The 23,049-nt window shown below is 39.4% G+C and overlaps 1 protein-coding gene across 6 annotated transcripts in view; it reads left to right on the forward strand.

Moving 5' to 3' along the window:
- The window catches only part of Reps1 (RalBP1 associated Eps domain containing protein), a 69,594-nt gene that overhangs the window by 36,380 nt on the left and 10,165 nt on the right, over nt 1–23,049 (forward strand). The window contains exons 3-11 of one of the 6 annotated variants that reach the window (XM_017313852.2): nt 904–1,100; nt 1,229–1,382; nt 1,838–1,962; nt 2,469–2,631; nt 2,904–2,967; nt 4,241–4,395; nt 12,213–12,334; nt 15,730–15,807; nt 22,458–22,545. In XM_017313852.2, coding sequence (XP_017169341.1) covers nt 904–1,100; nt 1,229–1,382; nt 1,838–1,962; nt 2,469–2,631; nt 2,904–2,967; nt 4,241–4,395; nt 12,213–12,334; nt 15,730–15,807; nt 22,458–22,545 — 1,146 coding nt within the window. Of the gene's footprint in view, nt 1–903; nt 1,101–1,228; nt 1,383–1,837; nt 1,963–2,468; nt 2,632–2,903; nt 2,968–4,240; nt 4,396–12,212; nt 12,335–15,726; nt 15,808–22,457; nt 22,546–23,049 lie in introns of all 6 variants that reach the window. The other 5 variants (XM_006512621.3, XM_030244961.1, NM_009048.2 and 2 more) reach the window with 5 other exon arrangements.

Here is a 23,049-nt window from a genome sequence, read left to right on the forward strand (position 1 = left end):
AATTTATTGGCAGCAAGAGAGTGATGAGCCAGACTGAAATGGGTAGTAGAATGCTGTGTGCTCAGCTGGGCATGGTGGTGGGCACCCAAGGAATTTTAATCTGCATTATGCTAGTCTCAAAGTTAGGAGCCTCAGCTATCCTTCAGTCAGGTCTATGAATCTTACTAAAAACACCTAGTACAAGCAGCCTGCGTTCAGACTCTTCTGCTCTAGCCATCTCCAACTCTAGGTTCTTTGTAAGTAGGAACTTAGCAGGACTTGATGCCGTTCTCCACTCGTGCACACGCTGCTCACACAGAGACATTGTACATAGCTCCCGTGTGCCACCCCTCAAAAAACAGCCTTGTTTTATCATGTCTTCAAGGTAAGCTGCTTTCCACAATGTTCCAAAAAATAAAATGATCTAAATTTAGTAGTGATAGGCATTTCTAATATCTAATTCACCTCTTATTTCACCTTTTCATATGGGCGCCTTTTCAATTTTAAATTAATACAGATTAAAAATTCAAATATCTTTTTTGTTTGTTAGTTATTGGAGACAGGTTTTCTCTGTGTAGCCCTGGCTGTCCTGGAACTCACTCTGTAGACCAGGCTAGCCTGGAACTCAGAAATCCGCCTGCCTCTGCCTCCCGAGTGCTGGGATTAAAGGCGTGCGCCCCCGCTGCCCATTGGAAAATTCAAATATCTTGAGTTCCAGCATTATGTTCAAAAGGTTTAGATCTTCTCAGATTTGTTTTTTTTTTTTTTTTGTTCTTTGTTATTGTTGTTTTATTAGGGATGTCAGCTTGTAAAGTCCATACCAATATTCCAGATTTTTTATAAACTCTGAAGTTTGAAACAATTTTGTGTCCAACTATTTCAGGTAAGAAATACTGACCATATAACTATTTTTGTGGTTAACAGTAAAGGATCTCCCTCTCCCACGATTTGTTGCTTCAAAGAATGAACAGGAATCTCGCCTTGCAGCCTCCTATTCTTCAGATTCTGAAAACCAGGGCTCTTACTCGGGTGTGATCCCCCCTCCTCCCGGCAGAGGCCAAGTCAAGAAGGGGCCTGGAAGCCATGACGCGGTTCAGCCTCGTCCGTCTGCAGAGCAGCAGGTAGTCACACGCATGTGACTGTCATCAGAGACATGTCCTGAGACAGGTTTACTTACAAACACTTGTTGATATTTGATAACTAAAATGTCACCTGAAAATGAAATCTTTAAAGACCATTTTTCCCCTAGGAACCTGTGTCTCCAGTAGTTTCACCCCAGCAGTCCCCACCAACTTCTCCCCACACATGGAGGAAGCACAGCCGCCATCCCAGTGGGGGGAATAGTGAGAGACCTCTTACAGGACCGGGGCCATTCTGGTCTCCTTTTGGTGATGCACAAGCAGGTATTTGGAGATTCTTTAGAAATACCATGTTTTTAACTTTGTAAATTAAAGGAAACTCATAATATTTCCCTAAGAATTATTCCCAAGTCACTGCTTGTTATAAATTGAGTTAATGGACGTAGATTCAATGATAAGGTTTATAGGTAGACACACAGATTTAGGAAGTAGCAGTTGTATCTGGGATGCTTAGGCAAAAGTTTACGGATGCCAGATACCCCAATGTTATCATTATTTTCTACAATACTGGATAGTGACAAGGAAAGCACAACATGACTAAAAAGCTTAAAATGAAATATTTTCAGTTGACCAGAAAGGCGTTTCTTTCTTTAAAATCAGAGATCAGAAGGAAACTGACTCTGTGTACATGTCAGTGCACTGCAATCGCAACATTGCACACATGGTAACTTCTTGTCTCTTCAAATGTGAGTCAGTATGCTCCTCCATTCTGCTTTCAGGCTCCTCTGCTGGTGATGCGGTGTGGTCTGGACAGTCCCCGCCTCCACCTCAAGACAACTGGGTCAGTTTTGCAGATACTCCACCAACCAGTGCTCTTTTAACCATGCATCCTGCTTCTGTCCAGGTGTGACATTTTATTGGAATTGCATTTTTGTTTGCTTCATTCTAAGTATCACTGCAATCATTGTTTTTATATTTTGCTGTTGCAGATTTTACAAATGCAAGTTCACTCTTACTAAAAAATAAATCAGAACTCTGCTCTGTGGGGTTTCTAAACGTCTGTTACCCGCGGAATGTTCTACTATGTTTTAGCTGTTTTTATTTCTGTTTCTAATTCCCTAGTGACATTTTAAAAGATTTCTACATCTGGGAATATGTTTGCTTGGCTTTCTTAGCACATTTTTCATAACTTTCTGTTGCTTACATAATTGCTATCATTATACATATGTTTGTTTATATACTCACCATGCAAAAACATATTCAATAACCTGACCATAACAGTATGTAGTTTGCTGACAACTTATTACCTTGAAGAAAGTGAAGTTTACTTTGAAGGAGAAGTACCTTAGCACCCTTGGTCCGTGTGAGCGATAGCTAGACCCTGCACTGAGGAGAGCTGTTTCATTGCAGGACCAGACGACAGTACGGACTGTAGCCTCAGCTGCAACTGCCAATGAGATCCGTAGGCAATCCAGTAGTTATGAGGATCCCTGGAAGATAACAGATGAGCAGAGACAGTATTATGTAAATCAGTTTAAGACCATTCAGCCTGACCTAAACGGATTTATCCCAGGTGAGTCGTTGAAAACAGAAGCTCTTCTAGATGGGCTAGGACAGAGGCTCCATTGCAGTATTGACAAGCAGACATGTTCTGTTGATCCTAGATTTTAGTTATTGCTCACATTATTTGTCTAAAAGGACTTTATAGTCAGTGGGAAATAGAACGTAACTTTTTTTTTAACATTATATATAATGTTACATCTCCCAGCCTAAGACAATATTACCTCCTATTCTTGGATCTGTGTGTTCAGAACAACATTAAACAAAACTGTCTTCATATTTCAGGATCTGCAGCTAAAGAGTTTTTTACAAAATCAAAACTTCCTATTCTTGAACTTTCTCATATCTGGTAAGTATGGTACATCACTAGTTGGTTCATGTGGGTTGTTTCAAAAGGATTTCTGGCACCTTAAAACTAGAACTGGACTTGACCTCTGTAGCGCTGGTGGAGAACCCAGTATGGCTGAGGACAGTGAGCCTCTCTTTCTAGGAAAGAAATAACTGAGACTAGTTAGAGAAAGTCTTGGGAGCTAAAACTAAAGCTGTGTTTGTTGGCTTCCTCCTGTTGCTATGTACTGCATGAAAAAGGTGGTCACTTTGCCTGTGTCAGTTTCTCCTAGTTCTCAGCAAGTTTATATCTAGCTAGAAAAGTAAAACAGTGCTTAGCTCTCGTGTTATATGTAGAGTAAGACTCTCCAGATGGCTGCCACATAATTGGAATTCATCCTTAGAACACAAATTATAACCCTAAGTTACTTTTCAGGAGGCAGAGATGGGAGGATTGTGAGTTTAAGACCAGCCTGGTTATAACATATTCTGTGCTGCAATTCTTGGAGTTGTTTAAATGTGTCAGAGCTAATAAAAAGCAGTTAGTTTTTTTTTGATCTTATTAAAAAAAAAAGGGGGGGGGGCAGGTGTGGTGGCGCAAGCCTTTAATCCCAGCACTTGGGAGGTAGAGGCAGGCAAATTTCTGAGTTCGAGGCCAACCTGGCCTACAGAGTGACTTCCAGGACAGGACAGCCCGGGCTACACAGACAAACCCTGTCTCGAAAAAAAAGAGCAGCCTGGGCTATGTAGCCCAAAAATAAAACCCACACACATGGCTTCGGTGTAGATGAAAAGGCACACATGGCTTCAGTGTAGATGAAAAGGCACACATGGCTTCAGTGTAGGTGACAAGGACAGGGGGGGCAGGGCTGTGCTTTCTTATTAAAATATAGCCAGGCTGTTTTCTTAAAGTATAAAAAAACTGGTCAACTTTGACAATAAAATCAGAATTTTCAATAAGTCCCATAAGTTTATTTTACATATTTCAACTAAATAAGCTCTATTAATAAAATGCATCAAAATTAAAGGTAATATTTTGATGACTTTAATTTTGGAGGCTAGTTTTCCTGTCAACATGTACAGCGTGGAAAGGCTCGTGGCTCTCAGATGCCTGTCACACAGGTTCTTTGTTACCATTTTGACATATTTGCTTTGTTACACCTCTTTGCACATGTGCAATTTTTAAAATTAATGTTGTTTTTTTAAATTTTCTTGTGAGAGAAATATTTTGTCTTCTTTTTTGATAAATCAAGGGCTCTAAAGCAAAATGTGGTGATAATGAGTTTGTCTTCCAGGGAACTCTCAGACTTTGATAAAGATGGCGCATTGACACTGGATGAGTTTTGTGCTGCTTTTCATCTGGTAGTTGCTAGAAAAAATGGCTATGACCTACCAGAGAAACTCCCTGAAAGCCTGATGCCCAAGCTGATAGACTTGGAAGATTCGGCAGGTGAGATTTATAGCCACTGAGAGCTGATTGTGTGCTTCAGTGAACGTGAGACTTCATTCTCTCAAGGAAGTCAACATAGGTGGTAAAATAGTAGCTTAAAGCATTTTAGTAAGAGCACAGATTTGACCAAGCACAGAGATACATACCTTTAATCCTACCACTTGGGTGGCAAAGGCAAACAGAGCTCTGAGTTTGAGGCCAGACTGGTCTACAGAGCAAATTCTAGACTGGACAGGCTTCATACTAAAACTGTTTCAAAGAGAGAGGGGGGGGAGGGAGAGAGGGAGAGAGGGAGAGAGAGAGAGAGAGAGAGAGAGAGAGAGAGAGAGAGAGAGAGAGAGAGAGAGAGATAAAAGTGCACAGATTTGTTGTTGGGCTAAGTTGGATAGACACTGAATTTGGATTATTAAGTATTCGAAGGCTGAGGCAGGGCGATTTCTGAAAGTGCCCAGCCTGGGCTCTAGCATTAGACCTCGTCTCGAGTTAAGATGAGAAGGGGGAACAGGAACGCTTTCCTCTTTCCCATGGGGCCTGCAGCAGACTTGGAGAGACTTTTTCTCAATGTTATTTACTATTTCACTGTTTCTAAATGCATGGTCTATTGTCTAAAGTAGGTTATGGTGTCAGTCATAAATGTTTTCTATTCAGTATGTCTTAGTATGATGAGGGTTCATTATTACATTTTTATAATTTTTTTTTGATGACTAAACAAATCTGGACATTTTGAATTTGATTTTAGATAATACTATTTGTGTGATTATATGGTCTATAGTTACTGGTAGCTTTCTGTAAAAGGAAAGAGACAATAGCTGTTGAGTATACAGATGGTTTTCTTAAACTCGAAGTGACTAAAAGGTAATGGGCTGTTACACTCCCAGTGAGCCTAATTGTAAAGTTGTCATCGTCCTCTTGTCCGTACTCTTGCCTAAGCTTTCCTTCAGATGTGGTAATGAAAGGTTATACTTTAAGGGGAAATTATGGCAGAATTTAGCTCTTAAGTAGCCATTTATCTGTAAGATTGCATTTGGTCTCCTAAGAATGCACACAGTCTGTCTTTCTCATCACGACCTAGACAGCGGGAAGTTACCCTGAAGCAGTTACACGGTCATTTCCTCCAGAGTACCGTTTCACTGGGCGAATTCTAACCCAGTCATTGCTAATTCCATTAGAATTTTAGGATGTGGGTTTTTTCTTTTTATATGAAGAGTGCTGTGAGTATTCTGATCGGGGTTACATTGAATCTGTAAATTGCCTTTGGTAGGATGGTCGTCTTCGAGATATCAGTTCTACCAGCCCATGAATGCAGTCCCTTTTCTAGTGTCTTTCTCAGTCTCTTTCTTCAGAAAGGAAGACAGAGGGCCTTCCGCTCATTGGTTAGCTTTACTCCAAGATGTTGTGTTGTCTGGGATGCTGTTGTAAGTGGGTGAGGGGGCCTGGTCTCTGTCTCGGAGTTGCTTGCTGATGTGTAGAAAGACGACTAATCTTAGCGCATTAACTTTGTCTCCTGCTCCTTTGCTAAAGCTGTTGCTTTTTCTACAAGGTTTTCTGGTGGAATTTTTAGGATCTTTTATGGATATCATCTGCAGATAATCTGAGGAGTTATTGTCCTGTTTGTATCCCTTTAATTTCTTTCTCTTGCCTTACTGTTTCAGTACTTCCAGAACTATATTGAAAAGGAGAGGTAACAGTCAGTGATCCTCTTATTTAATGGGGTTGCTTCACGTTGTTCTCCAGTTAGGATAATGTTGGCTGTGGATTTCTCATACATAGCCTTAATTATGTTGAGGTGTGTTTCCTCTAGTCCTACTTTCTACAGAACTTCTATTATGAAAATATGTTAGATTCTTGTCAAAGGCCTTTTCTGTATCTCTTGAGAGGACCCTGTGATTGTTTTTGTCGTTATGGTTCGCTGTATTGGTTGACGTATTTATAGTGACCCATCCCTGTGTTTCCACAGGAAAGCCACCTTAATAGTGGTCGTTAGTACAGAGACTTATTTTGATTACACAGTTACAAGTTTACATACATTTTTGGGATTATTTGCTACATCTGTGTCTCTCAGAGTAGACTAGAAGTTTCTTGTTGGTTATATGTCAGTACCTTGCAAGTCACTAATTGAATCTATAAGTCAATGTTCATATTTTTGAAATGAGTATGTTTTAGAGCAAATGGATTTCGCTGTCTACTGACTCCACGACACCGTGTTTGCTTAAAATGCCAAAAGAGAGGCAGGGATGACCCCTCTCTTCCCTTCTCCACTACTCTTGCTGCATGCAGTAAAGCTAGGTGTGTGTTTCTGTCTGTTGTTCTCGGGTACAGCGTAAAGCCACTGGACTCTTCCTAGGACTTCCAATGTGAATATACTTTAAAGTAAGGAAGAGAAGACATTGCTCTTTTCATGATGAGACCACTAAAAATCTATGTACATTCATATTTGAGACTATGTTGCTCAAATTAAACATGTTAATATTTCTTTTGTATTCACCCAGAATGTTTAACACAATGGCCTACATACAGACCAGATCAGTTTGTGCACAAATCTAGTCATGCTATACATCCCTGTGTTTTCTCTTATAATATAGACCTTGGCACTTCATGACATACAGAGATATACCTTAACCAGTTCTCTGTTGATGAATTTTTGTATTTCTTTTCAGTTTGCCTTTAAAACAGCATTGCAGTGAACATGCCTAGACATTTATATCTGTTTTGAAATTTTACTATTAAAATACCACCAGTTATTTTGAACAACTCTGATTCTGTCAAGGGCAGAGCAGAACCTTCAAGAGGGAGGCAGGTTGACAGTGTTCCCTTGGAACACTGTGTGAAGGAAGAGTAAAATTACAGCCCTGCCTCTGGAGGGGACTGGAAGGCTGACCTTTGACCTTGGTGGGTGGGTAGGATGCTGACACTTAGTATTAACAGGGAGGGATCAGAGTTGAAGGAGATGCTGCTCATTTCCAGGGCTGTCAGGCACTTGTTGGTTCCTGGTCTTTTGTAACTGCCATTTATTGTTGTGTGAATGAAGTAGGGAAACCCAGGGGCCGATTTATCCCAGCACGGGGTTTAAGTTCCTAGGACAGCAACTTCTCAATTCACTAATCTTAAAGCCTTCATATAGTCTCAAAATGTATGGACTCAAAGAGCCTTTATATATGTGAATTAAATAATACTTATTTAGTAATAATTTTTCCTTTGTTCTTTCCCTAGAACCTATGTTTTAAAATTATATATATGTATACGTATACATACATACACACACACATATATATATATATATATATATATACACACACACACACACACACACACACACACACACATATATCTGTGTGTGCAACCATAAACTCTTTCCATGTGGTATAAGTGTTCTTAGGAAGAGATTCTCAACAACATGACATTTATGAGAAAGGTGGCATTATTTTACCTTTCACAGTCTCTGCTGTAACTACTGACAGTAGACACCAGCTAGCTTGTCACACTGGTCAGTAATAAATTTGATGGGTTTATTCATTATTTAAGGTAAATTAGAGTCATAGAAAGCCAAACCCCACAAACCAAATTCAGTTTGCTGCTTGACTGAATACATAACCAAGAATGGTATTCCTTTGTTTGATTTTTAATGACACTGGGGATCGAGCCTGATTCTTTTTTACATCCTAGGCCTAGGCAAGTATTCCACTTCTGAGGGGAGTTTGTATCTTTGTTTGGCTTGGTTTTATTTTTAAAGGCAGAGTCTCATATATCCCAGGCCTCAAATTTGCTGTGTAGTCAAAGATTAATTTTTAGCTTACAATGGCCCTGCGTCCTTCCTGACTACTGAGAATGTAGACATTCAGCCCCATGCCCAGTTGGTTTATGCGGTGCTAGGAGATGAGGCCAGAGCTAGCCAAGACTCTTAAAAGCTGCTCACGGCCTCAGTCCCCAGAGTATACTTACCATGAAAAAATCAGAAGATGGGTATTTTATTACACATGAAGTTCAGATTTAGTGGTCATCAATAAAACTGAATTGGGTCAAATAGCCAGTCTCATTTTCTTGCCTGAGTCGGCCTCTGTACTGCAGTGGGAGTAGCTACAATAGGGCCTACAGAGTTTCAGATACCTACTGTCTGTCATTTTTGAACAAATAAAGTTTGACAACTCATGAAGTACACAAAGATCTAGTCTCAATAGTAAACAGAAAGACTACTGTGTAGTATGTTTGGGTGTTGTAGATATTCTTTGCTATCACATTAAAACCCAGATGTGACTGCTAAAAGGTCAGTTGCAGTCTGGAAACTGAAAGCGTGTGTTTGTGTGTGTGTGTGCATCTTAACATTACAAACATTTTATTTGTCTTGTATTTGAGTAAACCTTTTATGTGTGTGTGTTTTTTGTATCACAATATGATAGTTACTTGTAACATCCCAAGTCATTGAATTAGACAGATCTTTCAGATGTTGTCAGGAGAGCATATATGTCAGATGTTGGGTATCCGCTGTGTCAGGAGAGCATATATGTCAGATGTTGGGTATCCGCTGTGTCAGGAGAGCATATATGTCAGATGTTGGGTATCCGCTGTGTCAGGAGAGCATATATGTCAGATGTTGAGGTATCCGCTGTGTCAGGAGAGCATTTATGTCAGATGTTGGGTATCCGCTGTGTCAGGAGAGCATATATGTCAGATGTTGAGGTATCCGCTGTGTCAGGAGAGCATTTATGTCAGATGTTGGTTATCTGCTGTGTCAGGAGAGCATTTATGTCAGATATTGAGGTATCCGCTGCGTCAGGAGAACATATATGTCACATATTGAGGTATCTGCTGTGTCAAGAGAGCATATATGTCGGATATTGAGGTATCCGCTGTGTCAGGAGAGCGTATATGTCACTATCACAGCCTTTTTGTCAGAGAAGCTGGTGAATCCTAGGACGTCCTTAAGCTTATGGTCTGTGTGCATAGTTCTCAGGATTCTACTGCCTCCTTGAAAGTTAATTTTGAAAAACATAGCTGCCAAATCAGACCTAAAAAGTTATGATTTATCAGCAATTCATTCCAAAACCAGAGAGACTGGCAGTGTTCTCTGAGAACATCAGCCGTTCAGCTGTCGGCTGAGTCCCATGGTGCCTCCTTGACTCAGGAGTCAGTGCACGTGGATAGTCCATAGACATGCTTTATGTAGTTCCTATTTGCCATACGAAATATTGACAAGGGGTGGTTTTAGCTCGGAGATTCAGCAATGCTAATTAATCTATACTTCTTCACTATGAATATTGTTCAGTGAGGTTTTTTACTCGTTTACCGTCTGTCTGTCCGTATTTAAATTGGCTTAATGTGTAGGAGGCTCCAGCACACTTGATGCTTCCTGCCTTCCTCTGTGCTGGTCCTGTGCTGCCTTTTTATTGCTTTTGCTCTGTTGGGGCCAGTATCCGCATACTGAAAATCATGGCATTACACAAATATTTCTCAGATTGAGAGCCCTGTAGCAGGCTTGAAGACATTCAAGAAGGAAGCCCCCTGGCCCAGAGTTTTCTGGGAAGGTAATTATAAGATGTAATTACTTGGGTAAACTTTCTCATTTCCAATTTCAAGAGGCTAGATCCAGATGAGTTCTCAGGATCTGGCAAGTAGTAAGTGCCCTAAAATGATAGTACAGTATAAATGGGCCTGAATTTATTGGAATGTAAGACTACATTTAATATGATAAGAGTCTGGCTTTAAACTGATTAGTTTAGAAATTAACCTTCCTGTAGTCAGTACTATTTTCTTTTCTTTTAATTCTTATTTTTCTTTTATTATAAGGTCATTCTCTTTTTAATTTTTTGAGAATTTCAGGCATATATATATTGTGTTTTAATCAAATCCACCCCTATTTCCTCCCCTCCAGCCCCTACCCTGCTATTGCCTCTCAGGTTCAGGTGTTCTGTAGACCCACCGAGTTGCCTCTGTGCTGCTTGCATTTGCACAGATGTGGGGCCATCTGCTGGAGCACCGTTAGTCTCTCAGGGTTTGCATCCCCAAAGAAAACGGACTCTTCTTTCCCAGCAGCCATTTAGTTGCCAGCAGCTTCTCGGGAGACTCTGCTAAAGACACTTGATAGTTATCCAGCTAGACCACATGTCTAGTTGCTGTCGTATGTTCAGTAAGCACCTTCTCCCCTTAGGCTAATCTTTCTTTATTAGCATTGAGGGGAGACCCCCAGACTGTGTGAGTAGACAGTGCCTGCTACTGGGTGTTTGTACTAGTTCACATGCTGTGGGAGGTCGTCACCGAGTAGCGTCTGATACGCCCCCACTGCTGTGGGTTCTCTCCTACCCTCCACCTCTCTTGTGAACATCTAGGACTGAGAAAGAGGTGGAGACAGCACCTGATTGTGAAATGTAAAGTCACAGTGTAGTACTGGGCTATACACTGAAACTTGAGCGTGGTGCTATTATAGAGAGAAGCTTGGGGTGAGTGCAAGGGAATCGGAGAGTCTTTAACAGAACAGGAAGAAGGGAAACTGTGAACACTGTTACAACCAGCAGTGGTTAACTGTGATTCTAAGAAAATGGAAATGAATTCAACTCAAAGAGTAAGCAACTTCAATAAATACTTGTTTTCATCTACGTATTAGTTACTGTATTGGGCACAGACGAGAAGGCTTCTGACTAGAGTGGAAAGTTGGTAACTGTACCCTGCTAGGTATTACTGTAGAGCTGTTTATTTATAAATCCAAAGTAGAATGCCAACATTTGTTAGTAAATGTCTTTCATTTTGATGAAAAAAAAGCTAAAGACTAGTTTTTTTAATTCTCCCATGGTCAAATGAACAGATGGTAGATTCATATTTCATTATGTAATTCCTGTTGGTAGGGGATGTATTCAGAGCTCTGTAAAACTTGGAAAATCGGGATTTAGTTGTCATTGAAACTCCTTCTGTTTTAATAATTTTCAAGATACTTTAAGGTTTAAATGAAATTGAAAGTAGAACATGATATCTAAACATACTAAACCTCCATTTTTAAACCATAGCATAGGTTCATAGCTATCTCACTCTAGTCTGGAAGCACTAGTGTACATAGTGAAATAAGAAAGCATAGGTTTTGGGGCCCAACTATATATAACTCAGTGGTAGGAAGAGCATGTATTTAACATACACAGGCCCTGGGTTTGAGCCCCAAGCAAAACCAAAAACAAAACAAAAACCGTAAAAAAAAAATCCAAGACTTACATTTGGACTTGGACTATATGTGGCCATCTGGACTTGTTGCCTCTTGCTCGTGGACAGCTGCTCCGTTTGAGGTGTAGCTGTATGGTAACTGGAAGGTTTTAGAGAAAATGTTACTGATTTGGCAATTTTCAAAACAATTCCAAGGGAAAACTGAAGAATTTTGTTTGCTAGAAAGCATTTTGTATTGGGGAAACCTGACTTAAAGTTTATTTACTGTGGGACATCACAAGCTTTGACTGCAGCACATAGGGCAATACTCTACTTGGCATTAGAGGATCCCCAAACTCACTGGAGCCGAAAGTGTAATCTTTCAGCCTCCTTGCTGAAGAGTGCTCCGTGGATGTACTTTGAGAGGAATCCATCCCTGTTATCAGAGAGCTACATCTATCTATCTCATGTTGTTCTTTTGTTTACTTCCAACCTGCCTTTCTTTTCGTGAACAGTTTGGGATCCATCATATTAATTAGACTATAAATAATAAGTATTATCTGTTAAAGTATCTACTTTGAGAAGGAAATTGAGAGTATAAATTACCACTTATGCAAATTTATCTGTTAGTTACTCATAAGTAAATCAGCCAAACTAACATATGTTGCTGATGGGAACTTTCTGTGTCTACCTTGCAGATGTGGGGGAGCAGCCAGGTGAGGTAGGTTACTCAGGCTCTCCTGCAGAAGCACCTCCAAGCAAGTCACCGTCGATGCCGTCCCTGAACCAGACATGGCCAGAGCTGAATCAGAGCAGTGAGGTTAGCAAAACTTCCCTTTCTCTGCTTGAAATTAGCTTGTTTACGGGAAGAAGTTTCAAACAGGATCGCTTCACCGCAGGATACCTCCAATACGCACACACACCATAGGATTCGTCCAGCACATCACATATCACGGGATTTCTCCAGTATACACACACACAGTGTACACACACACAGCATGGGTCGTACAGTCGAGGACCTCAGGGAAACAGTGACAGAAATCCTACTAATCATGTGGCTTCTGAAGTTTCTGTACTGTGTACACTATCATATGGTTTCCACCATCTTCCCCACCATCACTAAAGCCTTGGGAATTGGGTAGGGCAAACACATAAATTGAAAGTCAAAGGGGAGTAACTTCACCAGATCCCATGTCCGGGGTGATTCAAGAGCAAGATTGATGCAAATCTTTTGCTGTTTCATCAGCTGCTGTCTACTGAGTCTATGTAATATATATATATATATATATATGGTATATGAAGATATATTTTTGCAATCTTGCCATGAAGTGATACAAGAGACAGGTCACTAGTGTAGCTTTCTGCATGAAAAAAAGTATTTTCATGCAACACAAACTACTTATAATTAGTTTTATTTAATACAAAATGGAGGCTAGACATGGTAAGCACACACATTTGATCCCAGCACTTGGGAGGCAAAGGATCTTTGCGAGTTTGAAGCCAGCTTGCTTGGTCTATATAATGAGTTCCAGGACAGCCAGAGATGTGTAGAGTCCCTGTCTCAAAACAGCAAAAGAAAATAATAATAGTACAAAATGAAGTAATTTTACTATATTAATACGACCAGTAGTGTGCAAAACAGAGTAGGTAAAAGCACACTGCTTCCCAGCTCCTGGGCTCAGGCCTTAGGAAACAGTAAAGAGGACACTGGTAGAATTAAGAGGAAGGGCCTAAGCGCCCACCCCGTTCTGTGCTCTGGAGAGCTTTCTGAAGAAGTTCTCTTTGTTACCTGAGTTTTATATCTACAAAAGGAGATTTGTTGACTTGTAGGAAAGCGAGCGTTTTGCTCTTCTGTCTTTTAAAGCAGGACAGTATTTCGTTAAAGTCTTACTAGCTTAGGGCTGCCGGGGAAGGAGAACTGGCAGTTCCGTGTGACTTTGCCTTCTGAAGACTTAAGAACAGCCAAGGCAGCTCTGCCATTGCACTACCACCTCACCAGATGCAAACACGTTAGCACACATGCCTGTGAGGAGGGACGGAGTAAGACCTGTAAGAATTGCTAGTAGAGATAGCTTATGCAGAGTAAGAGAGGTGTTTCTAAAGCTGCACTTAGGTTTTTAAAAAGCAATATTAAGTTAACAGAATGCTTCAGCCCTTTACGGATTATACATAAAAGCAATTCTTCCCAAAGTATAAGGAGTCCATATCCAGGCGTGATCTGGAGAGATGGAGTAAATATACTTTTCAGTTCTGATTTTAGGTGCATGCATTATCCCTCTCAAAAAGTTCTATCAGGGTTTTTTTTTTTTTTTTTACAATGCCTAGTAATAAAATCATAAATGACATAATTTTGCTATGCATATTTTGATATGGAATTTATGCTATGCTTAAAAGCTAGTAAAACAATGATTTTAAGATGCTTTGGTAGTAGCTATTAAAATATCTACTTGGAATATAAATTTAGGTTATATTTTATCTCCCACAAACCCAGTATTATTTCAGTGTTTATTTAGTACTGATGGATATAGATGAGGTGCTATGAGAGAAAACACTAAAATCCCTAACTTTTTAAAGCACTTTTGATATGCCAGTCTCTTCAAAAGACTTTTCACCTGATTTACTTAGTCCCTCACAGCAGTCCTGTGAGGTCGGTATTACTAATTTCATGTTAAAGATGGTGAAACAGGAGCACAGAGAGGATGTGTAACTCAGCCAAGTCCATGCAGCCCAGCCAGTATGCCAGTAGTCAGGTGCCGGAGCCCATAGCTCTTAACGCTGTGCTTGTCCTGGCGATGAGACCCACTGCCTTCCAGGGTGCTGAGTTCTGCGTGGAAGCTGTTTTCCATGAGGTAGAGAATTCAGTTCCTTCTAAATCCGTGTAACAGTAGTTATTGAGGAAGAAATTAATTCTATTACCAAATTCGTTAAATTGGTTTCTGATGTGGAAGCCCATAATAAAAGTGAACTGTTGTAAGCTTTTGTCACAACTTTGAACTAACACTTTTCTCTTTGTGACCTGTAGGATAAGTTATTGAATGCTTTTATTAGCCATTTTTTGTGGATAATTTTCAGCAATAATCTCATTTGTTAAAGCTTAATTTCTACATATCTACTCAAATTGAATATCACTGTTTTAAATAGAAAGTTGAACTTTGAAGCATAAAAATATATATACTCTTACAAACTGAATTTATAAGAAGGACTTTGGTTAATGAGGTAGTTGTGTCTGTGTGTAAGCATTCATGTGTATATATTGTATATGTGTAAGTAGATGTTTCCCTCAGAGGGCAACTTATCATTTTTAAGAAGCAGATTTAGTAATAGTTATAATACAACTTTGATGAAAAAAATCTGTACTGTTACTAAGATCTCAAATGGAATTTCCTACAATTAATGTTGACTTATCATTCCACCTGTTTTAAGAGGTATGATATTTCTTTGTGTACCTCTCTTAGAAAGTAGCTCTTCCCGTGCATCTCCTGTGTATAACACATACTCAGGCAGCTGCTCGATGTGCTCTCGTGGCTGCATTCTCACTTCCTAGCATGGGGAGGGGCCTGATTGGCAGCTCTGTCTTGTGATCTGGCATGGCCCTGTTTGTAGTGCTGATCGCAGAGGTTGACTTGCTACAAATTGATAAATAAGCTAAAACGTTATTAATTCCAGAATGTCTTGCATCTTATCTGTTATATTTTATTAAATATGCATATGTATAAGATATGTGCACGTTCATAATGGACTCATCTTTCAGGGGTCGCACTGGCAAGTCGCACTGAATGCTCCATGCTGATTAGAACCTGAGCTCCTCGGCTTCTGTGGATCAGTGTTGTAACTGGGGTTTGAGCAGGACCTGAGTTAAGCACTGTTCTGGTCCGGACGACCCTGTGCGTTTCTACCTGGTTGCCATTTCCGTCACCTATGCTCTGTCTCCTTTACGGTGTCTTGAGTGTTAATTCTGTACAAGTTTTAATCTCATCCATAGAGATTACATTAAATTTTTACTGTACATTTGCTTATGAAGGTGTTTGCCTTCTGTTTATAAGATGGCCCAGCACAGATAAGTATGAAGTGATTATGGGAATTACAAACTACAGAATTTTGTCGATCCTGCGAAATGCATCTTGCAGTGCAGCCTCTGAATGACTTGCTAAGTCTTCTCCAGTGCATCTACTGCATCTCCCGTGCTGACGTGTCTCTCCTCTGTCTGTCCAGCAGTGGGAGACATTTAGTGAACGCTCTTCAAGCTCACAAACTCTGACCCAATTTGATTCTAACATTGCACCAGCTGATCCTGTAAGTCAATCACTTAGCTTGCTTGTTTGAAATTAATTTTATTAACCCAATATCCATCATTATGGTTTTTACTGATATGCATGATTCAGTGTAGTGCTTAGAGGGAAAGTTGGCAGGCCTTTGGGGTTTTTTGGGTTTTGTGGGTTTTTGTGCTTCATAGTGGAAGAACATTTTTGCCATTCTTCATATTTTGTAGGTTTTTTTGATGAGAGAAAACTTTATGTTTATGTCTGTAACGAATATTTTTGTGATAGTCGATCTGGTTAGCCATGTTACATCTGCTAAGTGTATGTTTTATGAAACATATACTGCTTGTTTCAATTACATATTTTATTTGTATGCTTACACATCATGTAACATGTACTCTGTATGTAAATATTTATGCAGTGTCATTTTCAAATATTTCCAATAGCATAACTTTCGTTTCATAGTGTGTTAAGTTTAGCACAACAAAAACAAGCTGATTTATAGTTACACAGTAGTTCTGTAAAGCATGTCTTGTCTCTGTGATTTCCTGTGTCACTTGAAAAAAAATGCTACAAAGTTCGTATCCTGATTTAAAAAGTTAATTCTGTTCCTATAGAGTCACACCCCACCTGTCCCTCAAATGCTGGAAGACATTTAAACTATAGATAGAAGTTGCTCTCAGGGTTCATCCTTTACTTGGTCTTTCTCTCTTTAGGACACATGCTAATACGCATACTGTGTGTAAACAAACAAAACACAAAAGGAAGCAGGAAGGAAGAAGAGTTTAAAAGGTTTTTAAATGATCAGAGTAGAGAAAGTGACACATGGCATTCATGCCTCTGCCCCACACTGGTGGCCCAGTGTTAGGGTTTGAGTTGAGAGCCACACAAGCCAAACGCCGAGCTCCATCCTCAGTGCAGACACATTCTCTGTAGATGTTTCTGATCTCAGCCAGCCAACGCTTGTTATTCTTTGGGGAAAGTGGCATTAAATACTGCCCTGGCGGCAAATTAACGAGGCCTTGCTGTGCTTTACGGGATGGCTTTATAGCTGTTCAAACATAATGTATGGGTAGTTTTAAAATGTAGACCTGTATTGTTCCCAAGACCAGTTAATACTGGATTACCCCTGCATCTGCATCTTTTCTTACTAGATTCAAGGCTCTTGTCTTTGATTTTAATCTCTGAACATTTAAGAGAAATAAAATATTGAAGTTTTTGCTACTTGTTAGCCACATTTCTGGTCTCTTGGGACATGACACGTTCTGTAATCAAGTTTACCTTTAAGTCTCCTTTAGCTTTAAGCTTTGGTTTTGGTTTTTGGTTGTTTTTTTTTTTTAACTCCCTTGTTATTAACATAGTTTAACTCATGAAAATGTTTTATGAATTTTATGAATTATGAAAAGCTTGATTTTTTTTTTCTAACCCTTAAAAGACAGAAAATAATCATTGATAGTATTAACACTCTTCCAGACAAGGCCAGAACATTATTTGGGGAGATTTTTGTTTAGTTATTTGTTGCTTTTGGTTTTATTTTGAGACAGAATCTTGTTTAGCTCAAGCTAAACTTAACCCCTATGCATGCATGACTGGTAGGAAATGTAGAAAAAATACTTGATGTTCTTATTGTATCTTAGAAATAAAGTCCAGATTTATAAGTGCCAACACTGGTGCTAAAAATGATATAGCTCAGCAGGGCCTGGTGACACATGCCTGTAATTCTAGCCCTTTAGTGCTTGAGACCAGTGATCCTAGGCTACAGAGAGAGACTCTGCCCAAACTTGTTATACAGCTCAGTACTTTCCATCATTATCTAGAGTATGGCATGAAATTTTGAGAAAATAAGAGATGTTTGTTCATTAAGATTTTAAACTTGAATTTAGACTTCTAAATTTGGTCAAATGTAGGTGATGCTATTTAGAGTTTCAATTAGGAGACTCTACTTTCAATTAATTGTGTGCCCTTATATTGTCGTCTTACACCTCATTTAATACCCAAGTATTGCCTGTCGATAGACCACAGCTGTAACTACAGTCTTAGATTAAACAGTCTTTGTGAGACTTGAATAAACCAGGGCTGCAATTAAGTGAATCTGGGCATCATGGAGGGGTGAAAGCAAAGAAGAGTACACTACTGTTCTGGTGTGAATTTAACATTTTTATTGTTGGGAATCTTTAATGGAGTGGTTTTAAAAACAAAAATGTTCATTGTTATCTGCTGAGTAACTGTCTGTGACCAGGCAGGCTCCACACTGATCTAGTGGCACAGTGCAGCAACTCAGAGGCTTGTTGGGATGGTGCCGACTGGCCTGTCATCTCTAGTGAAACTGAAGCTCTGGCGAGCTCATTTCCACAAACTTGTCTCTTCTTGAACAATTATCCAATAATTAGTAACTTCTAGTAGAATAAGCTTCTGCTAGGGTGAATGTCACCAGCACACCAAGGAAATGCTAGACTGATGACTAGCATCATGCATGAGTCTTTAGACTGATTCATGCCTGTTCTTGATGCTGTAGAACTGAGGGGCTCAGCATATTAAAATAATTTGATCACCTGTTAGAGCCAGGCAACTCACCTGGTTTGGTGGTATCACCTCTTTGATAATCTATAGAAGTAAAAGATGCCAGAAGTAAGATTTCAACCTTAAAGGAACCAGTTTAATATTGTTGGTTGATGATCATAATGCTAGTCATGATAATTATCAAAGTTGATAACTGGGTAAACTATAGGCAAAGAAGGGATTGGCTAGCTTAGCCCAAGGTGCTTGGGGAAGTTATGGTCAAAAGAAGGTATGTTATTTGTATAATGAATTTTTTTAAGCTCAAGGACCCTTTTATTAGCATTTAAAAGGGAAATGGCCGAGCGAGCAAACTATAACTCAGTGGCACTCGGCTTTTCTAATGTTGTTGCCCTTTAATGCAGTTCTTCATTGTTCTGACCCCCCAATCATAACTTTATTGTCATTGCTACTTCATAACTATAATTTTGCTATTGATATGAATTGTAAATAACTGTGCCTTAGACAACCCCTGTGAAAGGGTCGTTTGACCCTTCCTTGTAGCTGTCAGGAAGAGGGAGATGGGAAAAGAAAGAGGAAAGCCATGTCTTAAAGTTAGGGTCTAGAAAGGTAGCAGGTTCTACAGTGGAGACTGGCAAGCATGGCAGGAGAGGTGTAGACTTCAGAGAGAAGTGGGAAGTTTCCACCTATCTGGCACATCCAGGCTTTGGCCAGTAACTGAGAGAAAAAAAAAATTACAGGAAAAGAAAGTTAAACTTCTGAAAGGTGGGCAGGCTGCATGCCAGAGGCTCTGTAAGTTCCCTGTATATCATGATGAAAAGTGGGAGTTTCTTCCTTCCAAGCAGAGACTATCATGAGCAGAGTAAGTTCTGCATAGTGATAGCATATGGTACACATATGGGGGGGGGGGGGCTGAGAACTAAAGAGTGATGTAGAACCAGATGGAGATCTCTTAGTAGGCTAGACTAAGATCAGCTTCACTTGGTTTCAGCTAGAAGGTAGCACTGAGTGTCAGAATGACATAGGCAAGGAGAGGCAATTGTGCAAGGTGACTCAGCTAACAGTGTTAAGAAGTGATGGGTGAAAGAGACAGTGAGCTCTTAGCAGTAGAATGGCGAGTAGGCAGGGGTAGATTAGGTAGAAAGGAGTAATCAGATGGAGGGCAAGTGGCAAATACAGAGAGGGGCTGAATTATGACAGTGTGAAGTCCTCAGTTATATTAATTAGGTGCCCAAATACATGATACAGATACTCAATTGGAGGTGGCTTTTGTGTGATTTGAATAAGTAGAAGAAACTGGACAGAGCCTGCCTGCTATTGTTTTTTTTTATGATGGTGTGATAATATTTTGTGGGCTTTATATGTTTTGTTTTGGGGACAATAGATGAGAGCAGAAAGAAAATATGACCTTTTATAGACATTCATATTACTTCATTTGCATATTAAAATGAAGGCTTCCTGTTTAGCGGCACAAATCACTGACACAGTGAATAATGTATTAGTCAGAGGTTAAACCTAATCGTCTATGTCAGGCTCATCAGAGTTTTGTTGTCTCCTGTGGGCATTATTAAGGGCCTTTGTAAAGGCCCTCGGTTGCCAGTAGTTGTGCGAGTACACTGTGTTATTGAAAGCTGACTGGTTGGTATAAACTTAGTATACCTTTTGGGAAATTAAGGGTTAGATTGTTTTAATACATTGTTTTGTATGTAAGAAAAAGTAATGTAGTAAAACAATTAAAGATTAATAAACATTACTGGGCACAGTAGCTCACACCTTTAATCCTAGTACTTGGGAGTTCAAGACCACCCTGGTCTACATAGAAAATTCTAACCAATCAGAACTACATGGAGAGACTGTTATTTGTTTTTATTTTGTTTGGGGTTTTTTTTTTTTTTTGGTTGTTTGTTTTAAAGGTAATAAATGATTTCTCATTTGAAAGATATATTTAATGTTTTAGCTAATAACTTATGGATATATGAAGGGAGCTAGAGAGAAGGCTCAGTAGTTAAGAGACCATTCTGCTCTTAGAAAGGACCAGAATTTGGTTCCTAGCATCCTTGTTAGGCAACTCTAGGGCATCTGATGCCTCAGTGGGTCCCTGTACACAGGTACAGGCATCCACACAATCTGAGACTTAGGTAGTTTTTTATTGCTGTGATAAAGCAAACTAGTAAGACAGCTGACAGAGAGCACTCATTGGGCTTACAGTTTTAGGGGTTACAGTCCACAATGGTGTGGGACAAAGGCACGGCAATCAGTAGTCAAACATTTGAGCCTATGGGGCCATTCCCATTGAAGCCACCATCATACACAATTAAATATAAAAATCTTTAAACATGAAACAAAAAATATAAAAATAAAGTTCAAAATGGAAAATCACTTTAGAAAATAAACAACCCATTTTAGCAATTGATAAATTAATGATTAGAATTATATAGTTAAAAGTTTCATCCAATAAGTGTATTGAAAAACTCTGTATTCAAGACAGCAATCTATACAGAACTTACACATTTACAACCTTGGAGAAAGCACCACATGTAAACGTCTACACTGGGAACAGGGGAAGATGTATTTTGTAAAAGTACCACAAGCACAAAATCTATTTTAATAGTTAAGTAGACGAAATTAAACTTGATTACATTTATCAAACATAAGATACAAAGAATCCCAAGTGTATTAATCATGAATTGGAAAAATGATATAAAGTGTATGTTTAAAAGCTGCATCATTTAGAAACAAACCAGTATAAAAGATACATATACACAGTGACAAAAGAGAAGTACAAACATGGTCAAATCATCAGAGTCCAACTAACTACAGTGAGAAGCCACCAACACCAACCAACATAACAATAATAAAAATTGTGACAATATGAAGAAATTAAACCAAGATGTTATTAGTAAAGCCATATTTTATAATCATAAATATGACAGTGTCTTAAATTACCATTTTAAGTGTTTTTTGAAAATATAAGAGAAATCAAAACTTTGATCTATGTGTATGTAACACAGATGTTTTAACTGTAATTTAAACAGGGACAGGGAAATGGATCAGGTTTATTGGTTATCTACAAGAATCCTGGTTAGATTCTCACTGGAATTGCAATAGGAAATTATTCTAAATGGCTTTGTCCATGTAATAGCTATGACAAATTTGTTATAAATTGTTTAAGTTTAGAACTGATGAGAGTAAGCCAACAGTGGCTGTCAAATAAAAGGCACATGGTAGTGTGTAATTGTTCACTCAGTGAACACCAGAGCAGTGTCCTTTGTAAATTGAAGGTCAGTGTCCCACACTACACTTAATGGCATTACTAGACCCTGTGTATGGAGCTTAGGTGCCCACGAGCTGACTCCGTCTTCATAGGAGCCACGCCCTCCTCCCCAGGCCTTTCCCAGACTTGAAGCCGAGGTTCTGGCTGCTCTGCAGAGGGACCGGGCTGAGAGAGGTGCTTCTCCTTCTGCCTCTGCCTGGCTCTGGGCTGCTTCTCTGCCTTGCCTTTGCTCTCCTTTCTTCTTCTCAGAAGTCACTGCTACCAACTGCTTTACTCCTGACATCGCTTAGGAAGCACAGACGTGCCTGATGTAGTAATAAAGTACTGGCTGTTAGTTTGGAGTCTTTGTTGCACCTCTAGTGTATTCCTTTCTGAATAGGAAGTGGTTATTGTACTTGCGGCCAGCATGCAGAGGGAAGGAATCACTCCTTGGAGGTTCAACTTCTCTCATAAATGATGGGGGGGGTGTGTTGTATTGCAATAGAATAGACTTCTAGTTATTTTCGTTTTATAGGTTAATTTTTTTCTTGAGCAGTTTAATAAAAACAATTTTCAGTCTATCGCTTAGCTTTTGAGTTTTCATAAATATTTTAATTTTCCTCAAAGCTTAACATTTATATAATCTTATCACATCACTGTAATTTGTTTTCAAATACTGTTTTTAATAAGAGGATTTCATGAATTTCTTTAATCATTCAACTTCAAATTACTTTATGAAATCAAATTATTCATCATGTAAACTTGGTTTTCTTAAATTGAGCTGTTAATTTTTAAAGATTTCACCTTTGCATTACTGTGAATGAGAAGGATGTGTGCAGGAGCTTTCGGTGTTGTTAGTCCCCAGAATGCCACAGTTCCTAATGCCAATGCCACCTTTACTTATTTGTCTCTAGGATACCGCTATTGTGCATCCAGTCCCCATCCGCATGACTCCAAGCAAAATCCACATGCAGGAAATGGAGCTGAAGAGAACAAGCAGCGGTAAGGACTGCCCCAGCTGCTCCGCCCTGGCTGCTCTGGCTCAGCTTGCAGCCAGCATGCTCACTCCTTGGAGGTTCAACTTCTCTCATAAATGATTTTTTTTGGGGTGCGGGGTGTTTGTTTATTTGTGGGGCAGTGTCTCATTTCATAGCCCTGTCTGGCCTAGAACTCACTTCATAGAACAGGCTGTCCCTGAATTTACAGAGATCCACCTGCCTCTGTCTCCAGAGTTCTGGAAGTAAAAATATACTCCACCACAGCTGACTAGCAATTGTTTATTTTTTTTACCTCATTCTTCTCTACAATTCTGTGTACCTGCAGGCCTATATTTAAACAATATTGTATTTTTTTTTCTTTTTATCTTTTTATTTTTTCAGATTTATTTATTTTTATTATACGTAAGTACACTGTAGCTGTCTTCAGACACTCCAGAAGAGGGCATCAGATCTCATTACAGATAGTTGTGAGCCACCATGTGGTTGCTGGGATTTGAACTTCGGACCT

Source organism: Mus musculus, chromosome 10 (assembly GCF_000001635.26).
Source record: "Mus musculus strain C57BL/6J chromosome 10, GRCm38.p6 C57BL/6J".
In the NCBI taxonomy this organism is placed as follows: domain Eukaryota; kingdom Metazoa; phylum Chordata; class Mammalia; order Rodentia; family Muridae; genus Mus; species Mus musculus.